General features: G+C 35.5%; 1 protein-coding gene across 1 annotated transcript in view; it reads right to left on the bottom strand.

Moving 5' to 3' along the window:
• Window positions 1-391: 391 nt before the first annotated feature.
• Window positions 392-23763, bottom strand: part of LOC149561661 (phosphomannomutase-like) — a 65771-nt gene continuing 42399 nt past the window's right edge. Inside the window, exons 6-12 of the mRNA XM_089825228.1 lie at window positions 2504-2539; window positions 2360-2415; window positions 2173-2272; window positions 1947-2042; window positions 1736-1828; window positions 1474-1525; window positions 392-727 (exon numbers count right to left, since the gene is read on the bottom strand). Coding sequence (XP_089681354.1) covers window positions 675-727; window positions 1474-1525; window positions 1736-1828; window positions 1947-2042; window positions 2173-2272; window positions 2360-2415; window positions 2504-2539 — 486 coding nt within the window. The 3' untranslated portion in view covers window positions 392-674. The remainder of the gene's footprint in view (window positions 728-1473; window positions 1526-1735; window positions 1829-1946; window positions 2043-2172; window positions 2273-2359; window positions 2416-2503; window positions 2540-23763) is intronic.

Consider the following 23763-nt stretch of genomic DNA (forward strand, 5'->3'; position numbering starts at 1 on the left):
TCCTTTCAAGTAAAGACTTAAAAAAGATAGTGGATATCAATGTGGAAAAAGAGATCTATTGGTGATATTTATTGGATTGCTTTCTCGCTGATTGTTACTGGGGAACCAGTTTCTGTAACCTAAGACAACCCTACATAAATTATAAAAAGTATCTGTTAGATGAACTATTTTCATAAAGCAACTAATGACTTTGGGGGGAGCATATAATTTAGAAACTATTATGGAACAACATAATTTAACAATCCATTATTCAATATGCCTAACTATTGTCTAAAACTTTAGAGACCAAACCAGTAAAACAGGACAAATCTGATTTTTGATGAGCCAAAAAGTCACATCATTTTGTACATAACATATAGAAAGGCAATAGAAGTAACAAAATGAACATAAATTTTTCCTTGCAAAGATATATGACACTATAATAATTAAATACATGTTTGACACAATCTTTGCCAGCAACAAGTGTTGCACGGTATTATTATTAAAAACAAGAGGAATGATATAGGTTTATTACCCACAAAAAATTGCTAGAAAAGCATGAGATTAAAAGTCCCTTTAAAAATATCAATATAGTTTTCAATAAGAACTAGATATTTTGTTGAGAAGCAGCAATGTAACTCATTCTCCCCTAATTCCATATCCCTGCCACTGTCAGCAAGATCGAATGCGGACTCTTATGAGAGGAAAATCTCTGTGCACTGCTTGAGGGTATCTGCAGGACTTGTCACTGCAACACAAAAGTAAATATTGGATACAAATTTAGCAAAACAAATGAAGAGGAATCAATCAGATCCAACTTTCATAATAAGGAGAAATGTGTTTTAAGATCATGATGTGAAAGCTTGAATGAGAAAATAAAATTATATTTGAATCATGATAGGTAATCATTGATATGGACGAAAAGTTAACTGGAATACAAGGATGCCATAAATCACACTGGGGAAGCATTGACACGTTTACCAGGTATACAAGGGCTAGAATATAGATATATAAGCTTCTTTGATAATACTAAAGGAGGAAACAGAAGTGGAACAATGCATGGTGCATGATGGTAAACATATCTGAATAGATAACATGGCTGCCATTCTTATTAGGAAAATCTATTAAATCAAAACTTGGGCATATGGCCTTAAATGTATTTTTTCCACATGTATAGTGGTTTAATACAATTCTTCGATGAATGTACAGAAATTTTTTTCTTAATTTCGATTTTCAATGAGTAAATCACTTTAAAGCATTGTTAAAACATCTGACCAGATCTAACTCACATACAGCCAGATCCAGATTTTTTGGCCCCATCATATTTGTCAAATTCAATCTAGAGATTTGAGTTCATGTAGAGATTTTACCCTTTTTTAAAATTTATTACTGGATTTTGGAAAAAAAATCCTTCTCAACAAGGCAAAATTTTCTGACCAGATAAATATGCTTTGAACTTTGAAGTTACCATACATTCCACAATAAGAAACTAACCTGTATGACCCACTGTCTTTTCTGATTCAAAGATTTCATGGTCATTTCCCCCCTGTTACATCCATAGATATAATGATTTCAGATGTAAGAGAAAAAGGGGAAGTAGCATTAGTTATAGACATCCCATCCCATAACTAAGATAGATTGCATTCTCATCAACCTATATATTTCTTTTCCATAAAATTGCCACAACTACTGTTACAGTGCAAGACTTGTTTTTATATAATAAGCACCCAATGTCCCATAGTCTCAAGACCCATACCTTGTAGGTTTTGTCCCCAAAGAAATGTATCTCATCAAAACAATTCTCTAAATATCTCAAGCAGTACGTTTTATCCCAGCCCTGTGGAAAAACCTGTAAAACACATTCCAATACACTAAAACTTGATCAATACTGGAGTTTTTAGCAATTGCATATTGTCATAATTTTTCCCAGTGACACTTTCAAGAATTGTACAAGGTGAAGTACTCACATCAAAGCTAATTTGTCCACCAATAGAATAGGTTAACTTTAAATGTGCAAATTTTGTGCGAAGCACTTCAACCATTTTCATGCGTATGCCGTGGATCTGCAAATGAAACAATAATTTTAATTAATAACTAGAAAGGATCATGCCCATTGTATTGAGTTTTTGTAAAGAAGTTTAAAGTTTAAACCATTATGGTGATACTAAAGAAAGGCTTTTGTATTTGAAGAACCTTATCATATTGCTCAAATTCATCTCTTTCTTCTCGACTACAGTTTCTCCCAATAGGTGACACATTCAGCATCCCACTTCTGAACTCTATGAAGGTACCCCTAAGAATATAAGCACAACAACAATTAAATTCAGAAGTTCTTAAGCCATGAAATATAAAATATTTGAAGATAATGCTCTGAGGTCACCTTTTTAGTGGGATATCCAAGTCAGCAATGTAATGAAGAGTAAAATTAATGAACTCCTGCAATTATTTTGTGCATGTTGTTATTATAAAGAAGCATTTATAAGCCAAAAAAATGCATTCACAAGAATTGTAAAACAACTTTTACCTTCAGTTTTTGCTCCCCAAGGAATTCTTTAAAACTCTGCAGGTATAACATTAAAAAATTACTAGAAGCCAAAAGTTATGAACACACCGAATTAGTAATATCTAAGCTCAATGAAATGTAGATATTGATAATTTCAGTTTGAATTGAGATTTGTAAAAAATTAAAAATAGAACAATTTATAGAAAATGTTAGATTTTCATGTATAATAAATGCATATACCAACTACATACATGAAACCATAAAAAATAACTACTATTACAGAGACACAGAATGCATGGATTGGGGGACATCAATATTTTGAAGCAGTTATACGATGGTGGAAAAATACAACTTGCCACCAAATAATCAACATAAATAACTTGTGACCATGTATAATTTAGAGTTACACACATAACAGAGATGGAAAATAATTGTCATAACAGAAGACTGATAGAATCTGGACAATTGCAATAGTACTTTTGGCTTTTTAAGCCTTTTTCAGATACCCTGTGCTGTAACAGTTCAAGAACATCTTCTATGTAGGCTGTAAAGGACCAACTATTTACAGTCTACCTGCTGGATCCACCTGTGATGAGTTAATGATGGACTCAGCACAATTTTGCATGTATCTCAAAAGGTGTTGAAAAAGTAGTGATATATATTCCGTGATATTTAACAGCAATTGAATCTCTCTGTCAAAACCATCAATATATGAAGTTTCATTCACAATAAAAAAAAAAAGCCTTTACATAGACTACAATACATATAACTAGAGGTTCCAAGGCCTTAAAAACTGATTTTCTTCCTCCAGTACACAGATAATCTCTAATAGCAAGGAAACATCACATGAGTATTGCTGAAGTTGAAGCTGTGATAGAGACTCATATATTTCTGATGATATGCCATTCAATTTCATCCTCTTTTGTCTCTGCTATGATCGAGCTGCATCAGTTTACCGTTCTTTGTAGTTATCTTCTTGGTGCCTTGTTCTTTCTTCTATCATTTCGTCTTCATGTGATCGCTGACCTGGAGTCTTCGTGCCTTTATGATTCCACGTCAACCTTGTAGCTGCTATCATTGGTTCCTTCTCAACATTTGTATATCCTTGTAATGTCTGCCAGCTTGGCTACAGTTGAGACTCTTTGCCTTTAGCGTTTTTGTTGTGTCGGTTCATTATGTTAATTTGTACCTTGCCATTAATAACAGTTTTTGCATTATTGTGCATGATCTATGTGTGTTGGTGATATCAGGATTTTCGGTAGTAAGATTTATCTCTGTTGATGCCACGAGTATTGCATTTTCTGTACAGGCAATATTTGAAAGAGAGAATCTCTTCCGCATGTTTCGTATGCATATTTGTTGTGCATGGTTAAGTCTTGAGCTCATGTGAGGTGTTTTTTGCATAGCATAAAAAATATTGCACAGATTGTTTCTAGATAGCAGTATGTGTTTTGATCATCATATGATCATCTTTACAAAAACTTCTCCATATATTGTATGCAGAACAATCTCTGAGAATTGGTTATTTTTATTGACAACAAGTTGAAGTCAATCAAACAGAGGATCATTTTTGTATGTTTATATTCAACCTAAAATAAAGGCATTATCTTTGGTGGGCTGGGTTGTTTCCCTCGGCGAGGAAGGTTTTCCACGATAACTTTTGTATTATCTGATTGTTTTGATTTATTACATTTCATTTTAATGCAATTACATGCTTTTAGTTAAAATTTAACAAGTTATAAGAGCGGTCTAAGGAAACGACCCAGAACTAGAAGTATCAAGTTATACTTGTTTCTACTTTCAGTTGTTCGTTTTCAGCTTGTGACAATGGTGAATGATTTGAATGTTGAAGATAAATTACATCTCTTCAAACTCCTCTTCATGGAAGCCTAGGATTTTGATTGCACAAGAGAATGACCTTTTGAACTATGTAAATTCTGATGTTACAGAGCCATCTGAAGAAGCTGAAAAACCTGAATGGTAAAAGGATAAGATCATGACAAAGAAGATTATGATCGATTTGGTTAAGGATCATCTAATTCCAATTATCTTAAATTAGATTCAGCCAAAGATGTTTCAGACTCTCAAGGATCTGTATGAACTCAACAACAGTAGTAGAGCTCTCGCCCTGAGATGTCATCTTCTGCATGTGAAAATGGATGAAGGTGAATCAGTTGTTTCATATTTAATAAAGATTACAGAGTTAAAGAACCAACTTAGTGCAATTGGAGAATATTTTGCAAATAAGGATTTAGTCATGCTTGCCATGAATGGACTTCCCCACTCTTGGGAATCCTTCAACCAAGGTATTAGTGAAGATAAGCTTCTAAATTTGACAAGTTGAGATATGATTGCAATCAAGAAGAATGCAGATTAGAAGCTAGTGGAAATGGACGTAAAAAATCATCTTGAAGATGATCACGTATTTTCTGCTTACACTTCAAAAGAAAAAGGGAAGAAAGGAAATTTCAAAAGATTCAAGGATAAGAACTTTGAGTCAGCTCCGGATTCCAGGAAAAAGAAAAGGGATCTTTCTAGGATCCAGTGCTTCAGATGCAACAAATATGGACACTTAGGTACCTCAGCCCAAAGCCACAAGCAACTGCTGCAAATGAAGAAAATTCTTCTCTATAGATAGAGTGGATAGTGAACTGATCCTAAGCATAGGGGGATAGATCCCTTTGTTCTGAAGGGAAAGGTAACCAGATTCTCCAAGAAAAAGAACTTGACTAGTTTCTCTGCTATGTTACTGAAGCCCAACTTTCTATTATTCTACGTGTATGAGTCATTTTCTGACTCAATTTCAAGGAGCTTGTTCTTATCTACCCAATTTTTGAAGTCCTTTTGCAATCAATTCATCTTGCGGACAACTCCCCTGATTTGTCTTTTAAATGCAAAATAGCATTGAAATCACCCCCAATGATTGTGAATGGGAAAGGATTGTGTGCCAGAAATCCATCCAACTCATTCCACATTTCTTTCTTTTTTGGGCATGTTATTGGCCCATAAATATTGATCAATAAGAAGTTCAGGTTAGCATATAATCAATGTACTCATCTACCTATCCAATTTTACTATTTTCCACTATCTCAAAGGATACCATACCAAATTGTTGCCAAACCACTGAGGCTCCCTCTGATTGGAGAGCCTTCATCTCTCAATTTCCAAATTTCCTAATGAATTGTTCGTTTCTGCCTTGATCAATTTGGTGTCCTACATCAGGAGTATACCTTCTCATATCCCAATTTCTAGTTTTTTTGATGAATTGTTCCATTTCTGCATTTGGTTTCCTGGATCAGGAGTATGCCTGCCAGCCATATTTAACTTGCACTTCACCAAGGGTTGGTTAGGGGCATTTAAACCCCTAACATTCCACGTAAGGAGCTTCATGACCACTTGGGAAAGGGGCCTCCCCTAATCTTAACAACATGGTATCTTCTACTTCACCATCTTTGATTTTGATATCTAGTAATTATTTCCTTCCTTGCCTTTTCTCTACCGACTTCCCACAGTCTAGCTTGGTCTTGGTAGAGTGGGTTTAATTGATGCCCAGTCCCTCCAAAGCTTGTACTCTAGGAGTTCCACACTACCAAAAAACACTCCTGCTCCACTACCTTTGTAATGCCCCCTTTCTAGCATTCATAGCATGATGTTGTCGTTAGCCTATTTCCCCACAGTCTCGTAGGCTAACTAGGACATTAAAGGGGCTTAGAGGCCATTTGGCCTAGACAGTTTTAGTTGCAGGTCTTTCTGAGGGGTTCTGAGGCAACTTTGAGCATACTTACTATTTATAGTAAGTCATCTTGGACATGGCCGGACATTCAGTCACAGTGGTATGTCGATGGTAATTGTTTAAAATCGACAGGAAAACTTATTTATCATTGATAAGATTTGTTATGCATTGATAAAGCCATTTTATAAAGTTAAATTTAAATATTTAACTTTATTAATGCATAGACTATAGTTTGTGGGAAATATTTAAATTAAAAGAGTTTCCTTTATTTTTATAACACATTGGAGACATAAGGTACATAAAGGGAGTTATGTTTTATCCCACATTAAGAAAACGAAGGATTGAGCTCTTGTGAGAACACTATAAAAGAAATGGAAGAGCTTTTTTTTTTGTATGCTTGGATGAAGATTAATGTTATGTTGCTGGATATCTGATTATCGGGCTTGGAGGACGGAATCCCTCTTTGCTAGCATTCTCTTTGCTGTTGGAAGACACAGTCAGGAGGATCAATGGTGTTTTCACTTCAGGAAACAAACTGGGTTTCATTTGGGGCGTTCGCATAAAGAAATTTACAATGGTTTGAGGTGCAGATCTGAAGTTAGTTATTGCTATAGTGCCGCATGAATAGTATTTTGCTACAGTCAGCATGAACAGTATTTTTCTACAGTACGGCGTGAACAGTGTTGGTATCAAGTTTACTTGTTTTTCCAGCTGATTAGAAGTTTGGAAGGCTGCCGACTACATCTGCAAAATACTACGGCAACTAATTCCAAGTTTCTTCTGTCAAATTTTGATACTTTGCATAATAATTGTTGAATACAAGTCTGAATAGTTGTTGCAGCCTTTAAGGCAGCTGTAAGTGCACATCTACATTTAAAAATCACCCTTTATCAGCAGATTGAAAGAGTTTCCAGATTTTTCATATATTGTTGAATGTGTGCCAAGTGTTTGTGAAAATGTTATGATGTGTATTATGCATTTTAATGTCACTTCATAGTTGTTCGTAAATCTACTCATTGGAAAGCAATTTATTGAGGAAATCAGCTTTATGAGTTTGCATACAAAGTGTTTGACAATATTCCTTAAGTTAAATTTCTACAAGTCAAAGTTCAAATCAGGGGAGGATATTACAACCTTTGTTTCTTCAATCAAGAGCTCTTGCAAGATCTCCTACTTCTTGGATTGATGTTCACTGATCAATGCTGGATTGTTTCAGTCGCCTTCTCATACTCTCCTAATATACCTAAAAAATCACACATTACCTCTATATTTCCAATGTAACATTCACTCTTTCACTTCTTTCACTTGTGAGGCCTTAACCAATTCTATTCCTTTTGGTGGCTACTTCTCTACCTCACATTCCACTCATTGAATTTTTCCCTTTAGTCCTAGTTGACTTTAAATTGTGAACTCCATGACTTTGACCCCTTCACCCTCTTTCTTTAGTCCTGATGCTACTCCTTCAATGCCAATATTTAGAGGCTTTGAAACCAAAAAGTTCCCCAACTTTTGCTTCTTCGATTTATTTCCGTACTATTCATTAGTCAATATCTCCTTTGCTTTACCTATCCCCTACTTCTCCTTCCCATCCTCTATATAAGGCAACACATCAAGTTTAGAGGGAGAAAACGCTAACTCCAACCCTTCATTTGTTTTGGATGTTATTGAATTGGTTTCAACTTTATGATCGCACTCAGCCTCAACTTCCAAGCATGGGCTTTTGGCTTCCATTGTTTTCCGTAATAAACATTGACCTAAGATGGGTCATTTAGTCTTAGTCACTTTCTAAAACCATTTCCCAAACTCAAAAATGATCACGAGCTCTTCATAGATCTCAAATCTAGAATCAATCTCTAGAAGAATATTTTCCTTCGCTCTTGGTTTTCCATTTAGAAAGCATTCCCTGTTTTGATTAGGGAATCCCCTATTCTGAAATTCCGTAGGCAGGCCAAATAAGTTAAATCACATGGGAACTTTTTTGAGCACATACTTTTTCAGATCAAAATTGGGTGCCCACTCTATGCAATGGATGTTTGACCCCTTCAAAGATAAGGGATCCTATGAAGGACTTCATGCTTTAATGTAGGAAGGGTGTATTCTATGCAAAAAAATAGTCAAAATTGGTCAAATGTTGAAGGCATTCTTCCACCAATCTATGACCCGATCTTGAGCGCATCCATCTCCACACCATTTCATCGAGAGAGCTCATTCCTTAAAGCAATCCATACTCAGAGTAATGATCTTTGATGGTATTATTATTACATTACCATTTTTTGTCAATTTGTTGCATTTCCAATTCTGTCACCTTAACATCCTTCTTTTGATACCTCTACCTTGCATCCCTTTTGTTCCCTTTTCTCAAGGGTTTTTGTGGATGTGTTTCATCAATTGTCTTTTTGAAATTGTTTCCATTTCTTCCACCCACCTCCAAATGGAATCACAATGGTACCCATGGAAAAGTGTGGTATATCCAAGGACTTTTTACCCCATCTATCCAAGTTTGCCTACCTCTAAAGATAGATCTATTGCTTGCCCTTGTTGATCGAACTCCTTTTCTCCTTCCACTACCTAAAGCCTTCATGTGCCATTGTATTCCATTTCTAGATTATTTTTTATGATTTTTGTAGTCATATCTTTCTTACGCCTCACACAATTTTTTCGTTTAATTGATTTTTCTTCCATTTTCCGATTTTCCACTGAGCAAATTCTTGCTACTATACGCAAAACAAAACAAAGGACAAACTAATAATGCCTATATTACAGCTCTTTGAAGTGTAGTATTTTATTTGGCATTAAGATAGGTAACCTGTAGTTCGCGATATTGTTACCAGGATTCAACTATGTAGTTTTTTTGTGGGGCAATGAGTTTGACTTCAAAACAACACTATTGACTCTTGATAGCAATATCAAAGTTCGACTTGCTCTAAAAAACTATTATTTGACTTGTAGTTTTTTTAAAGATGCCCCAATCACAGAGCATGCGAAAAAACAATTTTAGAATTTTTTTCCTAAAGAATCTGAATTACAATGACATCTAGAGGTGACTTGAGGTCCTTATTGATACATAACAGTGGGAACAAAACCATCAATGTTGATTTCCTTTCCTTAATCAGCACAAGTTCTCTTCTTATCATCCATTGAAAATTGTAGTTGAAGTTATGCTAAGTAGTGTGTTGTAATGTCCCCCTTTTGGGATTGCCCTAATTTTTTCCCTAGAATCAAAACTTCCATTAAAATGAGAATTTTAAGAAACTAGAGATATGACTTCACCAATTAAAATGCTAATGAAACAAGATAAATACTAATTTAGGTCCTCCAATCACTATATAGGGAACAAGTGCATATATACAAAACGACTATATGGTTAGTGTAATATAATTTGCCTTAAGCATTATAAATAGATAAAAGAGAGATACAACACTTACCTAGAGATTTAGGTAGCAATGTATAATGAATACAAAAGGAACTCACTTATAGCATTTAACTTCCATATGGATTGGTGGAAAGATAACAGAAGGGTGCCTTTAACTCAAATCTAGGCCCAAGAGCAGAATCTATTGTCCCTCTTGGCCTCATGCTTCATAAGGTGGTGTACCTAGTGAGGCCTTGCCATTTCCCCTTGTGCAATTGCTTTCCACCTATATGGACTATCCCTCACAAATAGTGTCTTTGTATGATGTAACCCATTCCAATTCCACCAAGGGTCTTATCCAGTGACTTTGTTTGATGTAGCCTATGCCCATTCCACCATAGGCCTTATATAGTGCCTTTGTATGATGTGGCATTGGTGCAAGAGCACCTCAAGGTTGCATTTAAGACCCAAACCAATTGGGTCCTTAGTAGAATAGATTGAGTGTAATTAGGTCACATGAGTCATGTGGACCAATGTTGTAATAAGAAAAAGTTACTGCAAGCCAAAGTTGGCATAGAATTTTATTTTAGGGCTAATTAGAGATTATTGGGCATTCTTGGTCAAATGAGATCAAAATGTGGGAAACCCCACTTGCTCATGCTTTTGTTTTAAGCCTATCATGGTCATTTCATATTGTTTTGGGTCCTTGAGTACTTAGGAGGGTGAAAAATGAAAGTTGCAAAAAAAGTTGCAATGCTGTCAATGACAACATTGACAACTTTTGCAATTTGGTAGATAACGGGCAACTAGTTCAAAAATTAGTTTGTCAATAGTTGAGGACACATTGAATAACCTCTTTAATGGCCGTAAATGACAAGGAATTGATGATTTTGGCAAGTTGTGGAACGAATCATTGAGGATTTACAGCAATTTTTGTGTTCTTTGTATGTGTTATACATGCAATTGGATTGATAGGTTATGTAGATCTGATTAAGACACTGTTTTATATTCCTTTTGCATCAAGTTTGACTATAAAACCCTTATACCAAGGGTTTGGAGACAAACAGTGGGATGTGGGCCTGCACCCACAGTTGGAAAAATTTGAAACTTGGGGGATTACAAGGCCCATGTACGTACTATAATATCCTCAAGCCATTTTTTTTGCCACTTTTCATGGTGAATTTTTAGAGCAAGCCCTAGCATCTTAGCATCTCAGAGAGTAAGCTAATTGGGTTGGAGAATAAGATCAAGGTGTTTGGTCATATTGGGAAGATTGTTTGGATTGTGTTTGACCTAGTTGTAGTGATGATTGAATGGTCGAATGGTTGAGACCAAAGGTCTATTAGTGAGTCTATGGAACAAGTGTAAATAGCCTAATAGGTGCCTTATAAAGGCAATCCTAATCAAATGGTGTCATCTTGACCCAAAACTTGGAAGCTTGATAGAGAAGGCAAAAGGGTACCAAAATTTGGTGTCAGTTTTGTGAGATCCCAAGTTCTGTCAATGTTGTGGGTCAAAAATCAAATTAGGAGGGCTAATTAGGGCTCATAGACCTAATAGGAAAATTGATGAGATTGGGTGCTTGGGAGAAGTTGGGATCTTGAAACTTGTCAAGTTCATGATTTTTTGGCCATTGGAGACTTATCCCAATGATAGTTTTGTCAAAGTATGGGTGTAGGTGGTCAAACCCCTAAGATGTCTTTATTTGCACCTATGTGTTCAAGAGTCCAACAATGTTTGAAAAGTGAAGTTTGTGAACTTGGCTGTTATATGGGTTGTAGATACATCATGACATTCTGAACTAGTGATTTAGAAGGGTGAGAATACTCCTAGGGATTGTGGTTTGACATTTTTATGAAGGACAGGCAATTAGGCCTATTATAAGGCAAAAGACCATCCAAAGCAACTTGCCTTCTCATCAAATTGGTATCATAGAAAGTTGATTTATGGGAGCAGGAGTAAGAGGAGTTTATGTCATTCCACGAATTAGAGGGAGAGGTATCCATCATGGTGACCAATTGTTACATCCCAATTTTTGCCCTAAAATTTTTTAACTAAATATAGCTGTTGAACCAAATTAATTTTTCATGTTCATGTGAAATTGAGTTAGTTCATTATAGTTGTTGTTATATCATGGTAGTAATAACCGTTGTTTATTTCTTCATGTTCATGTGAAATAGAAGCAGTTAATTTTAGCCGTTGCATCAATCTAATTATCATATGAAACTGAGTCAGTTAAATCTAGTCGTTGTGTTCATGTGAAATGGAGTCAATTAATTTTAGCCGTTGAACATTTATGATGAATGAGTTAATTATTATAATGAAATTTCCTAACGATCACTTGATGATTTTATTTAACAAATTATGAATCTTGAATTGATGTTTTGGGGAGAATGTTGTTTTAAAGGTTGCAGGATGAAGATCGGAGAGAGAGGGGAAGCATTACGAAATGAGGTCATTGGAAGGGGATGGTCATACAGTTCAGTCTTCAGAGGTGACAGGTTTTCCTTACAAACCGCCCTGACAAAGTTATTAGGACTTGACAATATATTTCTTGGTGGAACCGCATGAGCTTTAAGTAAAAACAATATAAATATAAAAAAATAAACAAAGTTCTTACCTTTAATAAATTTTTCAAATAATAATATCACTTAATATTATTTTATTATCTCAATTAAGATCATAGATAAATAATTACAAGGTGGCACCATTACATTAGAATCTTTAATCCAATAATGCCACCCTGCAAATACATACCTATAAACTTAATCAAGATGATAAAATAATATAAATGATATAATTACTTTAATAAATCTCTTCATCTTCCTTTCTTTTAAATTTTCCCTCCTTATTTCTTCTAGCCGATTTAATAAAGAGTCAAGCATAATCTTTTTTTGTAACTGTTGGGTAGCGTAAGGTCGGCTTAAGCTTATTTATGCATCCTTGTCATGTATCGGAGACCACTGTTGAACCATTATCTTTCTTGCCGAGTTTGTATCTGTTTCCAGAAAACTATTTTCATTAGCGCCGAAGTCTGGTTGCATTGTTTCCTATTAATTATTATTGCCAAGTCACCGCTGCATTCAGAACAGGGAGCTGAATTAAAGCCAAGTGGGAGTCATCATTGTTTACAGTGACAGTGTGTCACGTAAGACGTATTCCTCTTCTTTTCCATTCACTATTTGTTTATCATGCTAAGTCAGCTTATGTAAACCAATATAGAATTCGTTTTTCCTAGTGATAGATTGCAAGATTGTCATTACCCTCTTTTTGAACTTGAACTGTGTTATGGATAAACGCATAATAGTCAGTCCACATCTTAAATGTTAAGTGATATTAGAAAAAGCCGACTGCAATCATAATTATGGTTTAATATATTTCTCGAGAGTAATCGACTACCACAGTTTTGTTTTCTTTTAGATATAAGATTATTATCATCATAATACCCGAACATATTAAACTCTGCAAATTTCTTGAATGATTTTCTTCTTGATAAACATGTTATACAATATGGAATAATGTCCAAATCTGAGATAAGTAACAAATCCAAGTACCAAGGAATTCATAGGCTGTAGAGCCAGAATCTTGTGAATAGGTACAAGATATATTAGTAAAAGTTAATTGTTCAAGCACCAAGGAGTCACCGGCCTGATGGCCTGATAATGGTGAGGAGGAACCTGTTAAAAAGAAATACAAGAATGAAATTAGTAACCAATTCATTCATATACATAAACAAACTAATATATGTTAAGCTCATGCAAGTTCCACTTTTGAAATCAGTTGTCAAGCTGAGTGGTGGAGATCGAGTTATAAACCCACATTTTGAAATCCTTGGCCAGGGTGGTAATAGGCAAGCTTGCCACAACAAATTGATCGTGTTGTTGTTCAGACGCTTCAGTTATTCCTTCGAATAACTGCTGGAACCTCAACCCACCTGATTACTCTGATGGCTGGATCAATGAACATCCAAAGCCCGACCTCGGGGTAGGGAGGGCCATTCTACTAATTTAGAACTTGTGAGAATAAGTAAAAAGGTCCGCAACTGGGAGGTTAAGCCTATGATAATGCTTCTCCTCTCACCAAAGCCAGAGCTTGGACAACCAATTAAAAAAGTCTCTCAACTAAAAAGAGTATGTTCTATTTAACCGGTGAGTTTAGTATTTTCCTTTCAAGTTTTAAGAATCATTTACTATAAAGTTAGATATTTACTTTAAAATAGTTAGATGATCATGTGCATTTAAATCTGAATTTTCATTTCAGTAAATTGTAATTAGTTTAGTATTTATTTTCAGCTGATTATATAAATTATTAGTTAATGATAATCTTGATAGATTAGAAAAGCAATGTAAACTTAAATATTCAGTTTTTAAACCATAATTGAATCCTATATCATGTGAATATGAAATATATTTCAGTTAGTTTAATGTTGATGTCAATTAGAAGAAAACTAGTTGTTACATATGGTATCAGAGCGCTGGGTTCAACACTGAACCTAAGGCACATTACCTTCTTAAAATCTAATAAAATTGACAACTGAATACAGGATGTTGGTACGTAGAACACCTCACAAGAAAACTCGACATCCTATTTTTCCTTACCTCATTAAGAATATGACTAAGTACGATTACTCTTGCTGTTCCGAACCTCAAGATAATGAAACACTAAACCAAGCCATTCAACGAATGAAGAAGGAGAGAATCCGATGGACCCCTGCCAAGAAGGTAGCATACAAGAAAAAACTGATTCAGAATTGGAACGCTCAACAGAGCAACCCCCTCCATTTTCATAGATCATGGATGATACGAGACATGTATTAGACAAAACCAGATGTTGCAAAACAAGAATAAAGACTCTATGGATGTAGACTACCTCAATAGAGGATTTTTTGTAAATAAAGATTGCTTAGTCGAGCATTGGAAATAAATTTTGCTTTGTCGAACAATGGATATGCTTTTGTAAAATTTTGCTTTGTCCAGCAATGGATATGATTTTGTAAAATTTTGCTTTGTCGAGCAATGGGTATGATTTTTTTGTAATCAAAGATTTGCTTTGTTGAGCAATATAAATGAAATTTTGTAATTAAGGTTGCTTAGTTGAGCAATGAAAATAAATCTGTTATTGAAAATGTTTTTGGCAAACAATGAGATGAAACTTTCTTTTGCTTAGTTGAGCAATAAAAACTAAACTATAAACTTAATTGTGTAAACTAACAGGTGAAATACCTGAAATACAACATGAGTAACAACGAGAATGTGGAAAATCGAGAGATAGTTCGAGAGAACCATCAAACCTCCAACGAACTGTTACTTCAAATTTTACAAGGAACACAACTAAAACTAGAAACTATGGATAAAAGAATGAGTGAGATGGAAGCCCAGATGGGGCAACATCACAAGGAAGTGCAAGACACACCCAAGGCTAAGATAGAAGTCTCAGGACATAATAAAACCCCCTCCCCTAAACAAGCTGATAAACAAAAGAAAAAGGAAATCATGGCTGATTTATCAACAAATATTAAGAAAATTAAACCCCCTAAATTCTCTAGTACTGAATCTAGAGAGGAAGCCAAAGCATGGCTAATTGAGATGGAACAATATTTCGAAATCCGAAACTTTTCAAAGACCTCAAAGGCAGTTTGGGGCATATACCAATTCACTGGAGAAACAGCAACTTGGTGGGGAAACACCAAGGTGGAATTGAACATTAGATCTACTGACATTACATGGGAAAAGTTTGTAGACATATTTAGGATGCGATGGCTGCCTCAAACTTTCTATTATCAAAAACTCATGGAATTTCAGAACTTGAAACAGGGGGATTTGTCAGTTCATAGATACTAGGAGAGATTTACCAGGTTGCTTAAATATGTACCACCCTACCAACAAGATACCAACCTAAAGGTAAGAAAATTTATCATGGGACTAAATAACAAGATAGGGAGAGCCGTAGATGTCCTTGCACCACGAACCATGGAAGAAGCTTTGGAAAAAGTTGTTCGACAAGAACATAAGGTTAAAAAGGATGATTCTATTAGGGACAATAAGAGAAAGACCATTTGGAATTGAGAAGGTGTTGAATCTGGACCACCAAGGAAACAGTTTAGGGACTTTAAGAACAACAAACCTGAAAACAAAAGCAATGGAACCAGAGACATTCAATGAAATTATCATGTGAGCAAAAGCGACAGGAATAATGAAAGAAGAGGACCACCAAGGGGGTTGTTATATTTGCAAAGGGAACCATTATAAGAGATAGTGCCCTAACTTCAATCAGCCACAACACCCATCTTTGCCACAACAAGAGTAGGTTTTTCAATAGAGAATTTAGGCAGCCTTGGATAATAGACAGGCGGAGCAGCAGATGGGTCCCATTGAAACACCGGGTAAGATTTATGGAAACCCTGTGACTATACTCATTGATACTGGAGCAATTGAATGTTTTATTTCACCTAAACTATTAAGTAAATTTCCAAAAAGATCTGGTTTCATTGCAAAACCATGGACAATCGAATATGCAAACTAGTCATGGGCCAAGGTAGAGCAATGCCCGTTTGAAGCCAAAGTTGATTTTTCGAACTTCTCCACAGAATTGAATTTATATGTAGCTCCGTTAAGATCTTATGACATTATCATTGGAATTAGTTGGTTCATCGAACATAAGGCTAAGGTAGCTTGCCTTGCCAAAACGGTCAACTATGTGGATGATCAAGGTAGACCCACAAGTATTTCAGGGATCAAACATGAAATCAGAGCTCAACAGATTTCAGCAATGCAACTTAAGCGATATGGAAGGAAAGGTTGTGAAAAATTCGCAGTAAGGGTTGAAGATACAAGAGAAACCACATATGGGGATGATTATATTTATGAATATGGAGAAATTAAGCAAAAATTAAAAGAATCATTTGAAGAAAAATATCCCTATTTGAAGAACTATCAAGATGTATTTCCTAAGGAACTTCTTGGATTATCCCCTTCTCGCATATTTGATTTTACCATAGATTTAGTACTAGGAGTAGAGCTTACATCCAGAGCCCCATACAGGATGACCACCACAGAACTTATGGAAATGCAGATTCAATTGCAGGATATGTTGGATAAGAAGATGATTTGACCTAGTGTCTTGCCATGGGGAGCCCTTGTGTTATTTGTAAGAAAGAAGGATGGAACCATGAGGTTATGTATAGACTACAGGATGCTTAATAAGGTCACCATCAAAAATAGGTACCCGTTACCCAAGATAGATGATCTCTTCGACCAAATGAAGAGTGCGACTGTGTTCTCAAAAATTGATCTAAGATCAGGATATCATTAACTGCGAATTAAGGATGAGGATATACACAAAGCTGCTTTCAAGACTAGATATGGACATTATGAGTTTACGGTGTTACCATTTGGATTAACTAATGCCCCTGCAGCCTTCATGAACTTAATGAATAGTATATTTCACGATTGTCTGGACAAATTTGTGTTGGTATTTAGAGATGATATTCTTATATATTCTAAAAATGAAGAAGAACATCAGAGACATTTAGAGATAGTATTACAGAGACTTAGAGAACATAAGTTATATGGGAAATTATCAAAGTGTACCTTTTACTAGAAAAAAATTTAGTACCTAGGGCATATTATTTCAGCACAGGGTATAGCAGTAGATCCATCTAAGATTAAAACAATTAAAGAATGGCCTATACCTAGAAACGTATCTGAAGTTAGGAGTTTCATGGGATTAGCTGGATTTTACAGAAAATTTGTCAGGAACTTTTCAAAGATAGCCTATCCAATCACATCACTTCAAAGGAAGGGAAAGAAATTTGTTTGGACAGAAAAATGTCAATCAGCCTTTGAGTTTCTGAAAGAAAAACTGACTACTGAACCTCCTTTATGGGTACCCGATCCGCAAGAACCATTTGCAGTAATCACTGATGCTTTAGGTGAAGGATTAGGGGGTGTGTTGATGCAAGAAGAACAAGTCATTGCTTATGAGTCTAGGAAGTTGAAAAATTATGAACAAAATTATGCACCTCATGACCTGGAATTAGCAGCCATAGTACATGCTTTACAAATGTGGAGGCATAATCTAATTGGAAAACCTTTTGAGCTCCAATCTAATCATCAAAGTTTAAAATATATTTTCACTCAACAAAATCTAAATGCTAGACAAAGGAGATGGTTAGAATTTTTAGCAGATTATGAGTTTGACATAAGCTACATTAAAGGAAAAGAAAATAAGGTGGCTGATGCTTTAAGTCGGAGAAGACATATTTCAGCAATGACTAAGGTAAAATTTCAATTGAGGGACCAAATTTTACAATATTTGGAGCATGACAAATTTTATGCAAAAATCAGCATGGCACTTATTAGAGATCCGCAAGACCCCAAGTATTCAGATTTTAACTTAGAAGATGATGGATTGTTGAGATATTGCCACAGAATTTATGTACCCAATCATCCTAAGTTACGAAGATTAATTCTAGGTGAGTATCACTCAGCCCCATATTCAGGACACCCGGGAGTAACGAAAATGTTATCTGACATAAAAACCTTATACTTTTGGAAAGGAATGAATAGAGAGATAATTGAGTTTGTAGCAAGTTGTTTAGAGTGTCAGAGAGTGAAAACGAAACATAGATACCCAGCAGGATTGTTGCACCCAAATGAAGTACCAAAATGGAAGTGGCAAGTAATATCCATGGACTTTGTACAAGGGTTGCCTATGACCCGAAATCGACATAACACTATTTTGGTCGTAGTTGATAGATTGACTAAGGTTGCACATTTTATTCCAGGGAATTTATCTGATGGGACACCTGAGATAGCCCATAAGTTCATAAAAGAAATTTTCAGATTACATGGGGTTCCAGAGAAAATCATTTTAGATCGGGATACAAGGATAACTTCCAGATTTTGGCAGACACTATTTTTAGCCTTGGGCACTAAATTAAATATAAGTTCAACCTATCATCCTGAGATAGATGGTCAGAAAAAGCGAGTGAATCAGGTATTAGAGGACCTCCTAAGGGTGTATTGTATGGATCGGCAGTATCAATGGGAAATGTACTTACCTTTGGTTGAATTTGCATATAACTCATACCAGTCTTTGATTAAAATGGCTCCTTTTGAGGCCTTGTATGGCTGTAAATCCAGAACCCCAGTAAGATGGAATCGATTAGAGGACAGGATCATTGTTGGGCCGAAAATGTTTCAAGAGATGGAAGAACAAGTACTTCAAATCCGCCAAAGGTTGAAAGAAACAAATCACAGGCAAAAAAGTTATGTTGATGCTAAAAGAACACCCAAAGAATTCACAGTAGGGGACAAGGTGTTACTAAGAGTTAAGCCTCAGAAGAGCACTATCAAGTTTGGCAAGAATGCTAAATTGGCCCCCAGATATGTAGGACCTTTCGAAGTTTTGGAGGTTGTTAACCCAGTGGCCTACAGGATTGCTTTACCTCTAGCCCTTGCCAGGATGCATAACGTCTTCCATGTGTCTTACCTTAAAAAGTTTGTTAGTCACCATGAGCACATGACTGATTGGAAATTGTTGTAGGTGCGAGAGCAAGGAGTGGTAGAGGTAAAACCACTCAGAATACTCGAGGTACATAAGCTACGCTTACGAAATCGAGAGGTAACTCAGTGCAAGGTCCAATGGAACCAGCATACAAAAGATAATGCCACATGGGAAGATTATCATGATATTTTTCAAAAATATCCCTCTCTTTTCACAGAAACTGAAAACTGAATATTTCATTTCTTTTATTTTAATCCTTAAATACAATTTGATACTATTTCATTGTGGACGATGAAAAACCTAAGGGGGTGAGTATGTTACATCCCAATTTTTCCTCTAAAATTTTTAAACTAAATATAGTTGTTGAACCAAATTAATTTTTCATGTTCATGTGAAATTGAGTTAGTTCATTATAGTCGTTATATCATGGTAGTAATAGCCGTTGTTTATTTCTTCATGTTCATGTGAAATTGAAGCAGTTAATTTTAGTCGTTGCATCGATCTAATTATCATATGAAACTGAGTCAGTTAAATCTAGCCATTGTGTTCATGTGAAATAGAGTCAATTAATTTTAGCCGTTGAACATTTATGATGAATGAGTTAGTTATTATAATGAAATTTCCTAATGATCACTTGATGATTTTATTTAACAAATTATGAATCTTGAATTGATGTTTTGGCAAGAATGTTGTTTTAAAGGTTGCCAAATGAAGACCGGAGAGAGTGGGGAAGCATTATGAAACGAGGTCATCGGAAGGGGATGGTCATAAGGTTCAGTCTTCAAAGGTGACAGGTTTGCCTTACAAATTGCTCTAGCAAGGTTATTAGGACTTGACAACATATTTCTTGGTGGAACTGCATGAGCTTTAAGTGAAAACAATATAAATATTAAAAAATAAACAAAGTTCTTACCTTTAATAAATTTTTCAAATAATAAAATCACTTAATATTATTTTATTATCTCAATTAAGATCATAGATAAATAATTACAAGGTGGCACCATTACATTAGAATCTTTAATCCAATAATGCCACCTTGCAAATACGTACCTATAAATTTAATCAAGATGATAAGATAATATAAATGATATAATTACTTTAATAAATCTCTCCATCTTCCTTTCTTTTAAATTTTCCCTCCTTATTTCTTCTAGCCGATTTAATAAAGAGTCAAGCATAATCTTTTTTGTAATTGTTGGGTAGCCGTAAGGTCGGCTTAAGCTTATTTATGCATCCTTGTCATGTATCAGAGACCACTGTTGAACCATTATCTTTCTTGCCGAGTCTGTCTCTGTTTCCATAAAACTATTTTCATTAGCACCGAAATCTGGTTGCATTGTTTCCTATTAATTATTATTGCCAAGTCACCGCTGAATTCAGAACAAGGAACCAAATTAAAGCCAAGCGGGAGTCATCATTGTTTACAGTGATAGTGTGTCACGTAAGACGTATTCCTCTTCTTTTCCATTTACTATCTGTTATCATGCCGAGTCAGCTTATGTAAACCAATATAGAATTCATTGTTCCCAGTGATAGATTGCAAGATTTTCGTTATCCTCTTTTTGAACTCGAACTATGTTATGGATAAATGCATAATAGTCAGTCCAAATCTTAAATGTCAAGTGATATTAGAAAAAGCCGACTACAATCATAATTTTGGTTTAGTATATTTCTCAAGAGTAATCAACTGCCACAATTTTGTTTTCTTTTAGATATAAGATTATTACCATCATAATACCTGAACATATTAAACTCTGCAAATTTCTTGAATGCTTTTCTTCTTGATAAACATGTTATACAATATGGAATAATGTCCAAATCTGAGATGAGTAACAAATCCAAGTACCAAGGAATTCACAGGCTGTAGAGCCAGAATCTTGTGAATAGGTACAAGATATATTAGTAAAAGTTAATTGTTCAGGCACCAAGGAGTCACCGGCCTGATGGCCCAATAATGGTGAGGATGTGTCGATGAACCTATTAAAAAGAAATACAAAAATGAAATTAGTAACCAATTCATTCATACATAAACAAACTAATATATGTTAAGCTCATGCAAGTTCCACTTTTGAAATTAGTTGTCAAGCTGAATGGTGGAGATCGGGTTATAAACCCACATTTCGAAATCTTTGGCCAGGGTGGTAATAGGCAGACTTTTCACAACAAATTGATCATTTTGTTGTCCAGACGCTTCAGTTATCCCTTTGAATAACTGCTGGGACCCCAACCCACCTGATTACTCTAATGGTTGGATCAATGAACGTCCCAAGCCCAAACTCGGGGTAGGGAGGGTCATTCTATTAATTTAGAACTTATGGGGATAAGTAAAAAGGTCCACGGTTGGGAGGTTAAGCCTATGATAATGCTTCTCCTCTCACCAAAGCTAGAGCTTGGACAACCAATTAGAAAGTCTCTCAACTAAAAACTATATGTTCTATTTAACCTGTGAGTTTAGTATTTTCCTTTCAAGTTTTAAAAGTTAGATATTTACTTTAAAATAGTTAGAGGATCATTTGCATTTAAATCTGCATTTTCATTTCAGAAAACTGTAATTAGTTCAGCATTTATTTTCAGCTGATTATATAAATTATTAGTTAATGATAATCTTGATAGATTAGAAAAGCAATGTAGACTTAAATATTCAGTTTTCAAAACGTTATTGAATCCTATGTCATGTGAATATGAAATATATTTCAGTTAGTTTAATGTTGATGTTAGTTAGAAGAAAACCAGATGTTACACCAATGCAAAACTTGCAAAGAAGTTGCAAGAGCAAGAAGCAGACAATAAATGGCTTAGAGAAGAGTTGGAGAAACTCAAGGACCAAATGAAGGCAATGGAGAAGAACTTTGTTAGAGAAGAGGGGAATCGAGATGAAGAGGAAGCCTTTGGTTAGGATGAGGAAGATGAAGTTCTTGTGGAATAGAGGTCACTCCTTAATGTTCTAAAGTCCATGGGAGTTAGGGCCATGAAAGGAAAAGCAAAAATAGTCACTTTTAGTAGGAGAATGAACATTGATGTTGTGATGGACTCGTTGGAAGCCCTAGAGAATCTATTTGAATGTGAAGGCACACCTGGAGGAAAAAAGGTAAAAATTGCCAAGTTAAAACTAAGAGGAGCAACCCCTACATGGTGGAACATTGTCCAAACAGAAAAGGCAAAGTTGGGAAAGAATGCAATCACCACTTGGAAGGGGATAGTTGTTGTGTAGGGTAAAATGTGATGCAAGGAAATAGAGTAAGGTACATCGCATAATCCAACACCTCAAGAGGGTGAGATCAAGGAAAAGGACTCCTTACCCACCTCTAAGGTTACTAGATCTTAGTAGGTCAATGCAATCCAAATGATAGTGAAGCACTAACACAAGCCAAGATCTAATGATTATAGAGATAGAAGAAATAATCTCTGAATCCTCAAGATCCTAATAGGTATGTAAGTAAATTACTTCTATATCTAAGAGCAAGGATGCAATGATGCAATGATAAAATCGAAATGTAAATTTGCTAAATTGACAAAAACAAATGAGGTACTTACCTCGAGAAACGATCACCAACAGAATCTGAATTTTTGTCCACTCAAATGCTTTGAACACCAAGCGAATTTAGATCTAAACCTCTGATGGTAGAATCTACGAAACCCAGAAATTATTGTCTTCTAATAGGGTCAACCTAAGCCAGTAGGGTCGACTTAAGCCAACAAGGTCTACCTAAGCCAACACTGTCAACTTGACAGGGAAGCAGTGCGTCCCTATTCAACAATGTTCAATCACGAAATTGTTTTCGAGCATCCGAAGATCTGCAAATAGGGTATCTAAATCAGTATTTTGTTCCACATTCCAAAATATGCTAATATCTGAAAATGGGGTGTTTTGGGTGGCTATGTAGGGGTTTTCCTTCGTTAACCCCTCGTTTTGGTGGTTTCCACCTTCATGGATAGTTGTTGAATCAATAGTAAAGTGCGTAATGCTCGTGTATGAGTGTTGAATGTGCAATGCCAAGATCCAAACCCTAACATGAAGAATGATATGAATAATGATGAAGCAACAATGCATAGATTTGAGGATAACCAAGAAAGCATACCAAGTCCCCAAGGCTAAAGTACTCTAAGCCATAATCATAATCCGTATTTTGCTATTCCATGATTGAATCTTGAATGATTGAATGATAGAAGGTAATAGAAGGATGAAGAACTCATTTTCTTCAAAGGATGTTTCTAAGAGTCTTGCTTCCACCTTGCAATTGCTCTTATGTCAAATTGGGATGTCCACAAAAAGTATAAACATGCTTGCTTGATCTTTCTCTATTGAGTGCTTCATTGCTTGATCACATTGCCTTGTATCATTATGCCAAATGAAGCAATTGAGCATGCTTATAAAGGATTTGGAATAAAATTTCTCTTGTGATCCAACTCGACTCGCAATTAATGCCTCGTATCAATCTCGATATAGAGCCTAAGGAGGAGACACAAAATGGGTCCCTGGCAGGGACGCATTGCGTCCTTGTCAAATAGCGATGCATCGTGTCCCTGTTAACCAAGTTCCAAAATCTCAAGGACTCCCCCAAGGTCTTATAACAAGTCCTGATTTCAGGAAATTAGGTGCACATCTTGAGAAAATCCAATTCCAATGCAGGAAAACCGAAAAAGGATTGCAGTGATTGGAAGAGAAAAAGAGGACCCAAGTGACTAGGT

This window comes from Cupressus sempervirens, chromosome 4 (assembly GCF_028749045.1).
Source record: "Cupressus sempervirens isolate cs-2001-9-10 chromosome 4, ASM2874904v1, whole genome shotgun sequence".
Lineage (NCBI taxonomy): Eukaryota > Viridiplantae > Streptophyta > Pinopsida > Cupressales > Cupressaceae > Cupressus > Cupressus sempervirens.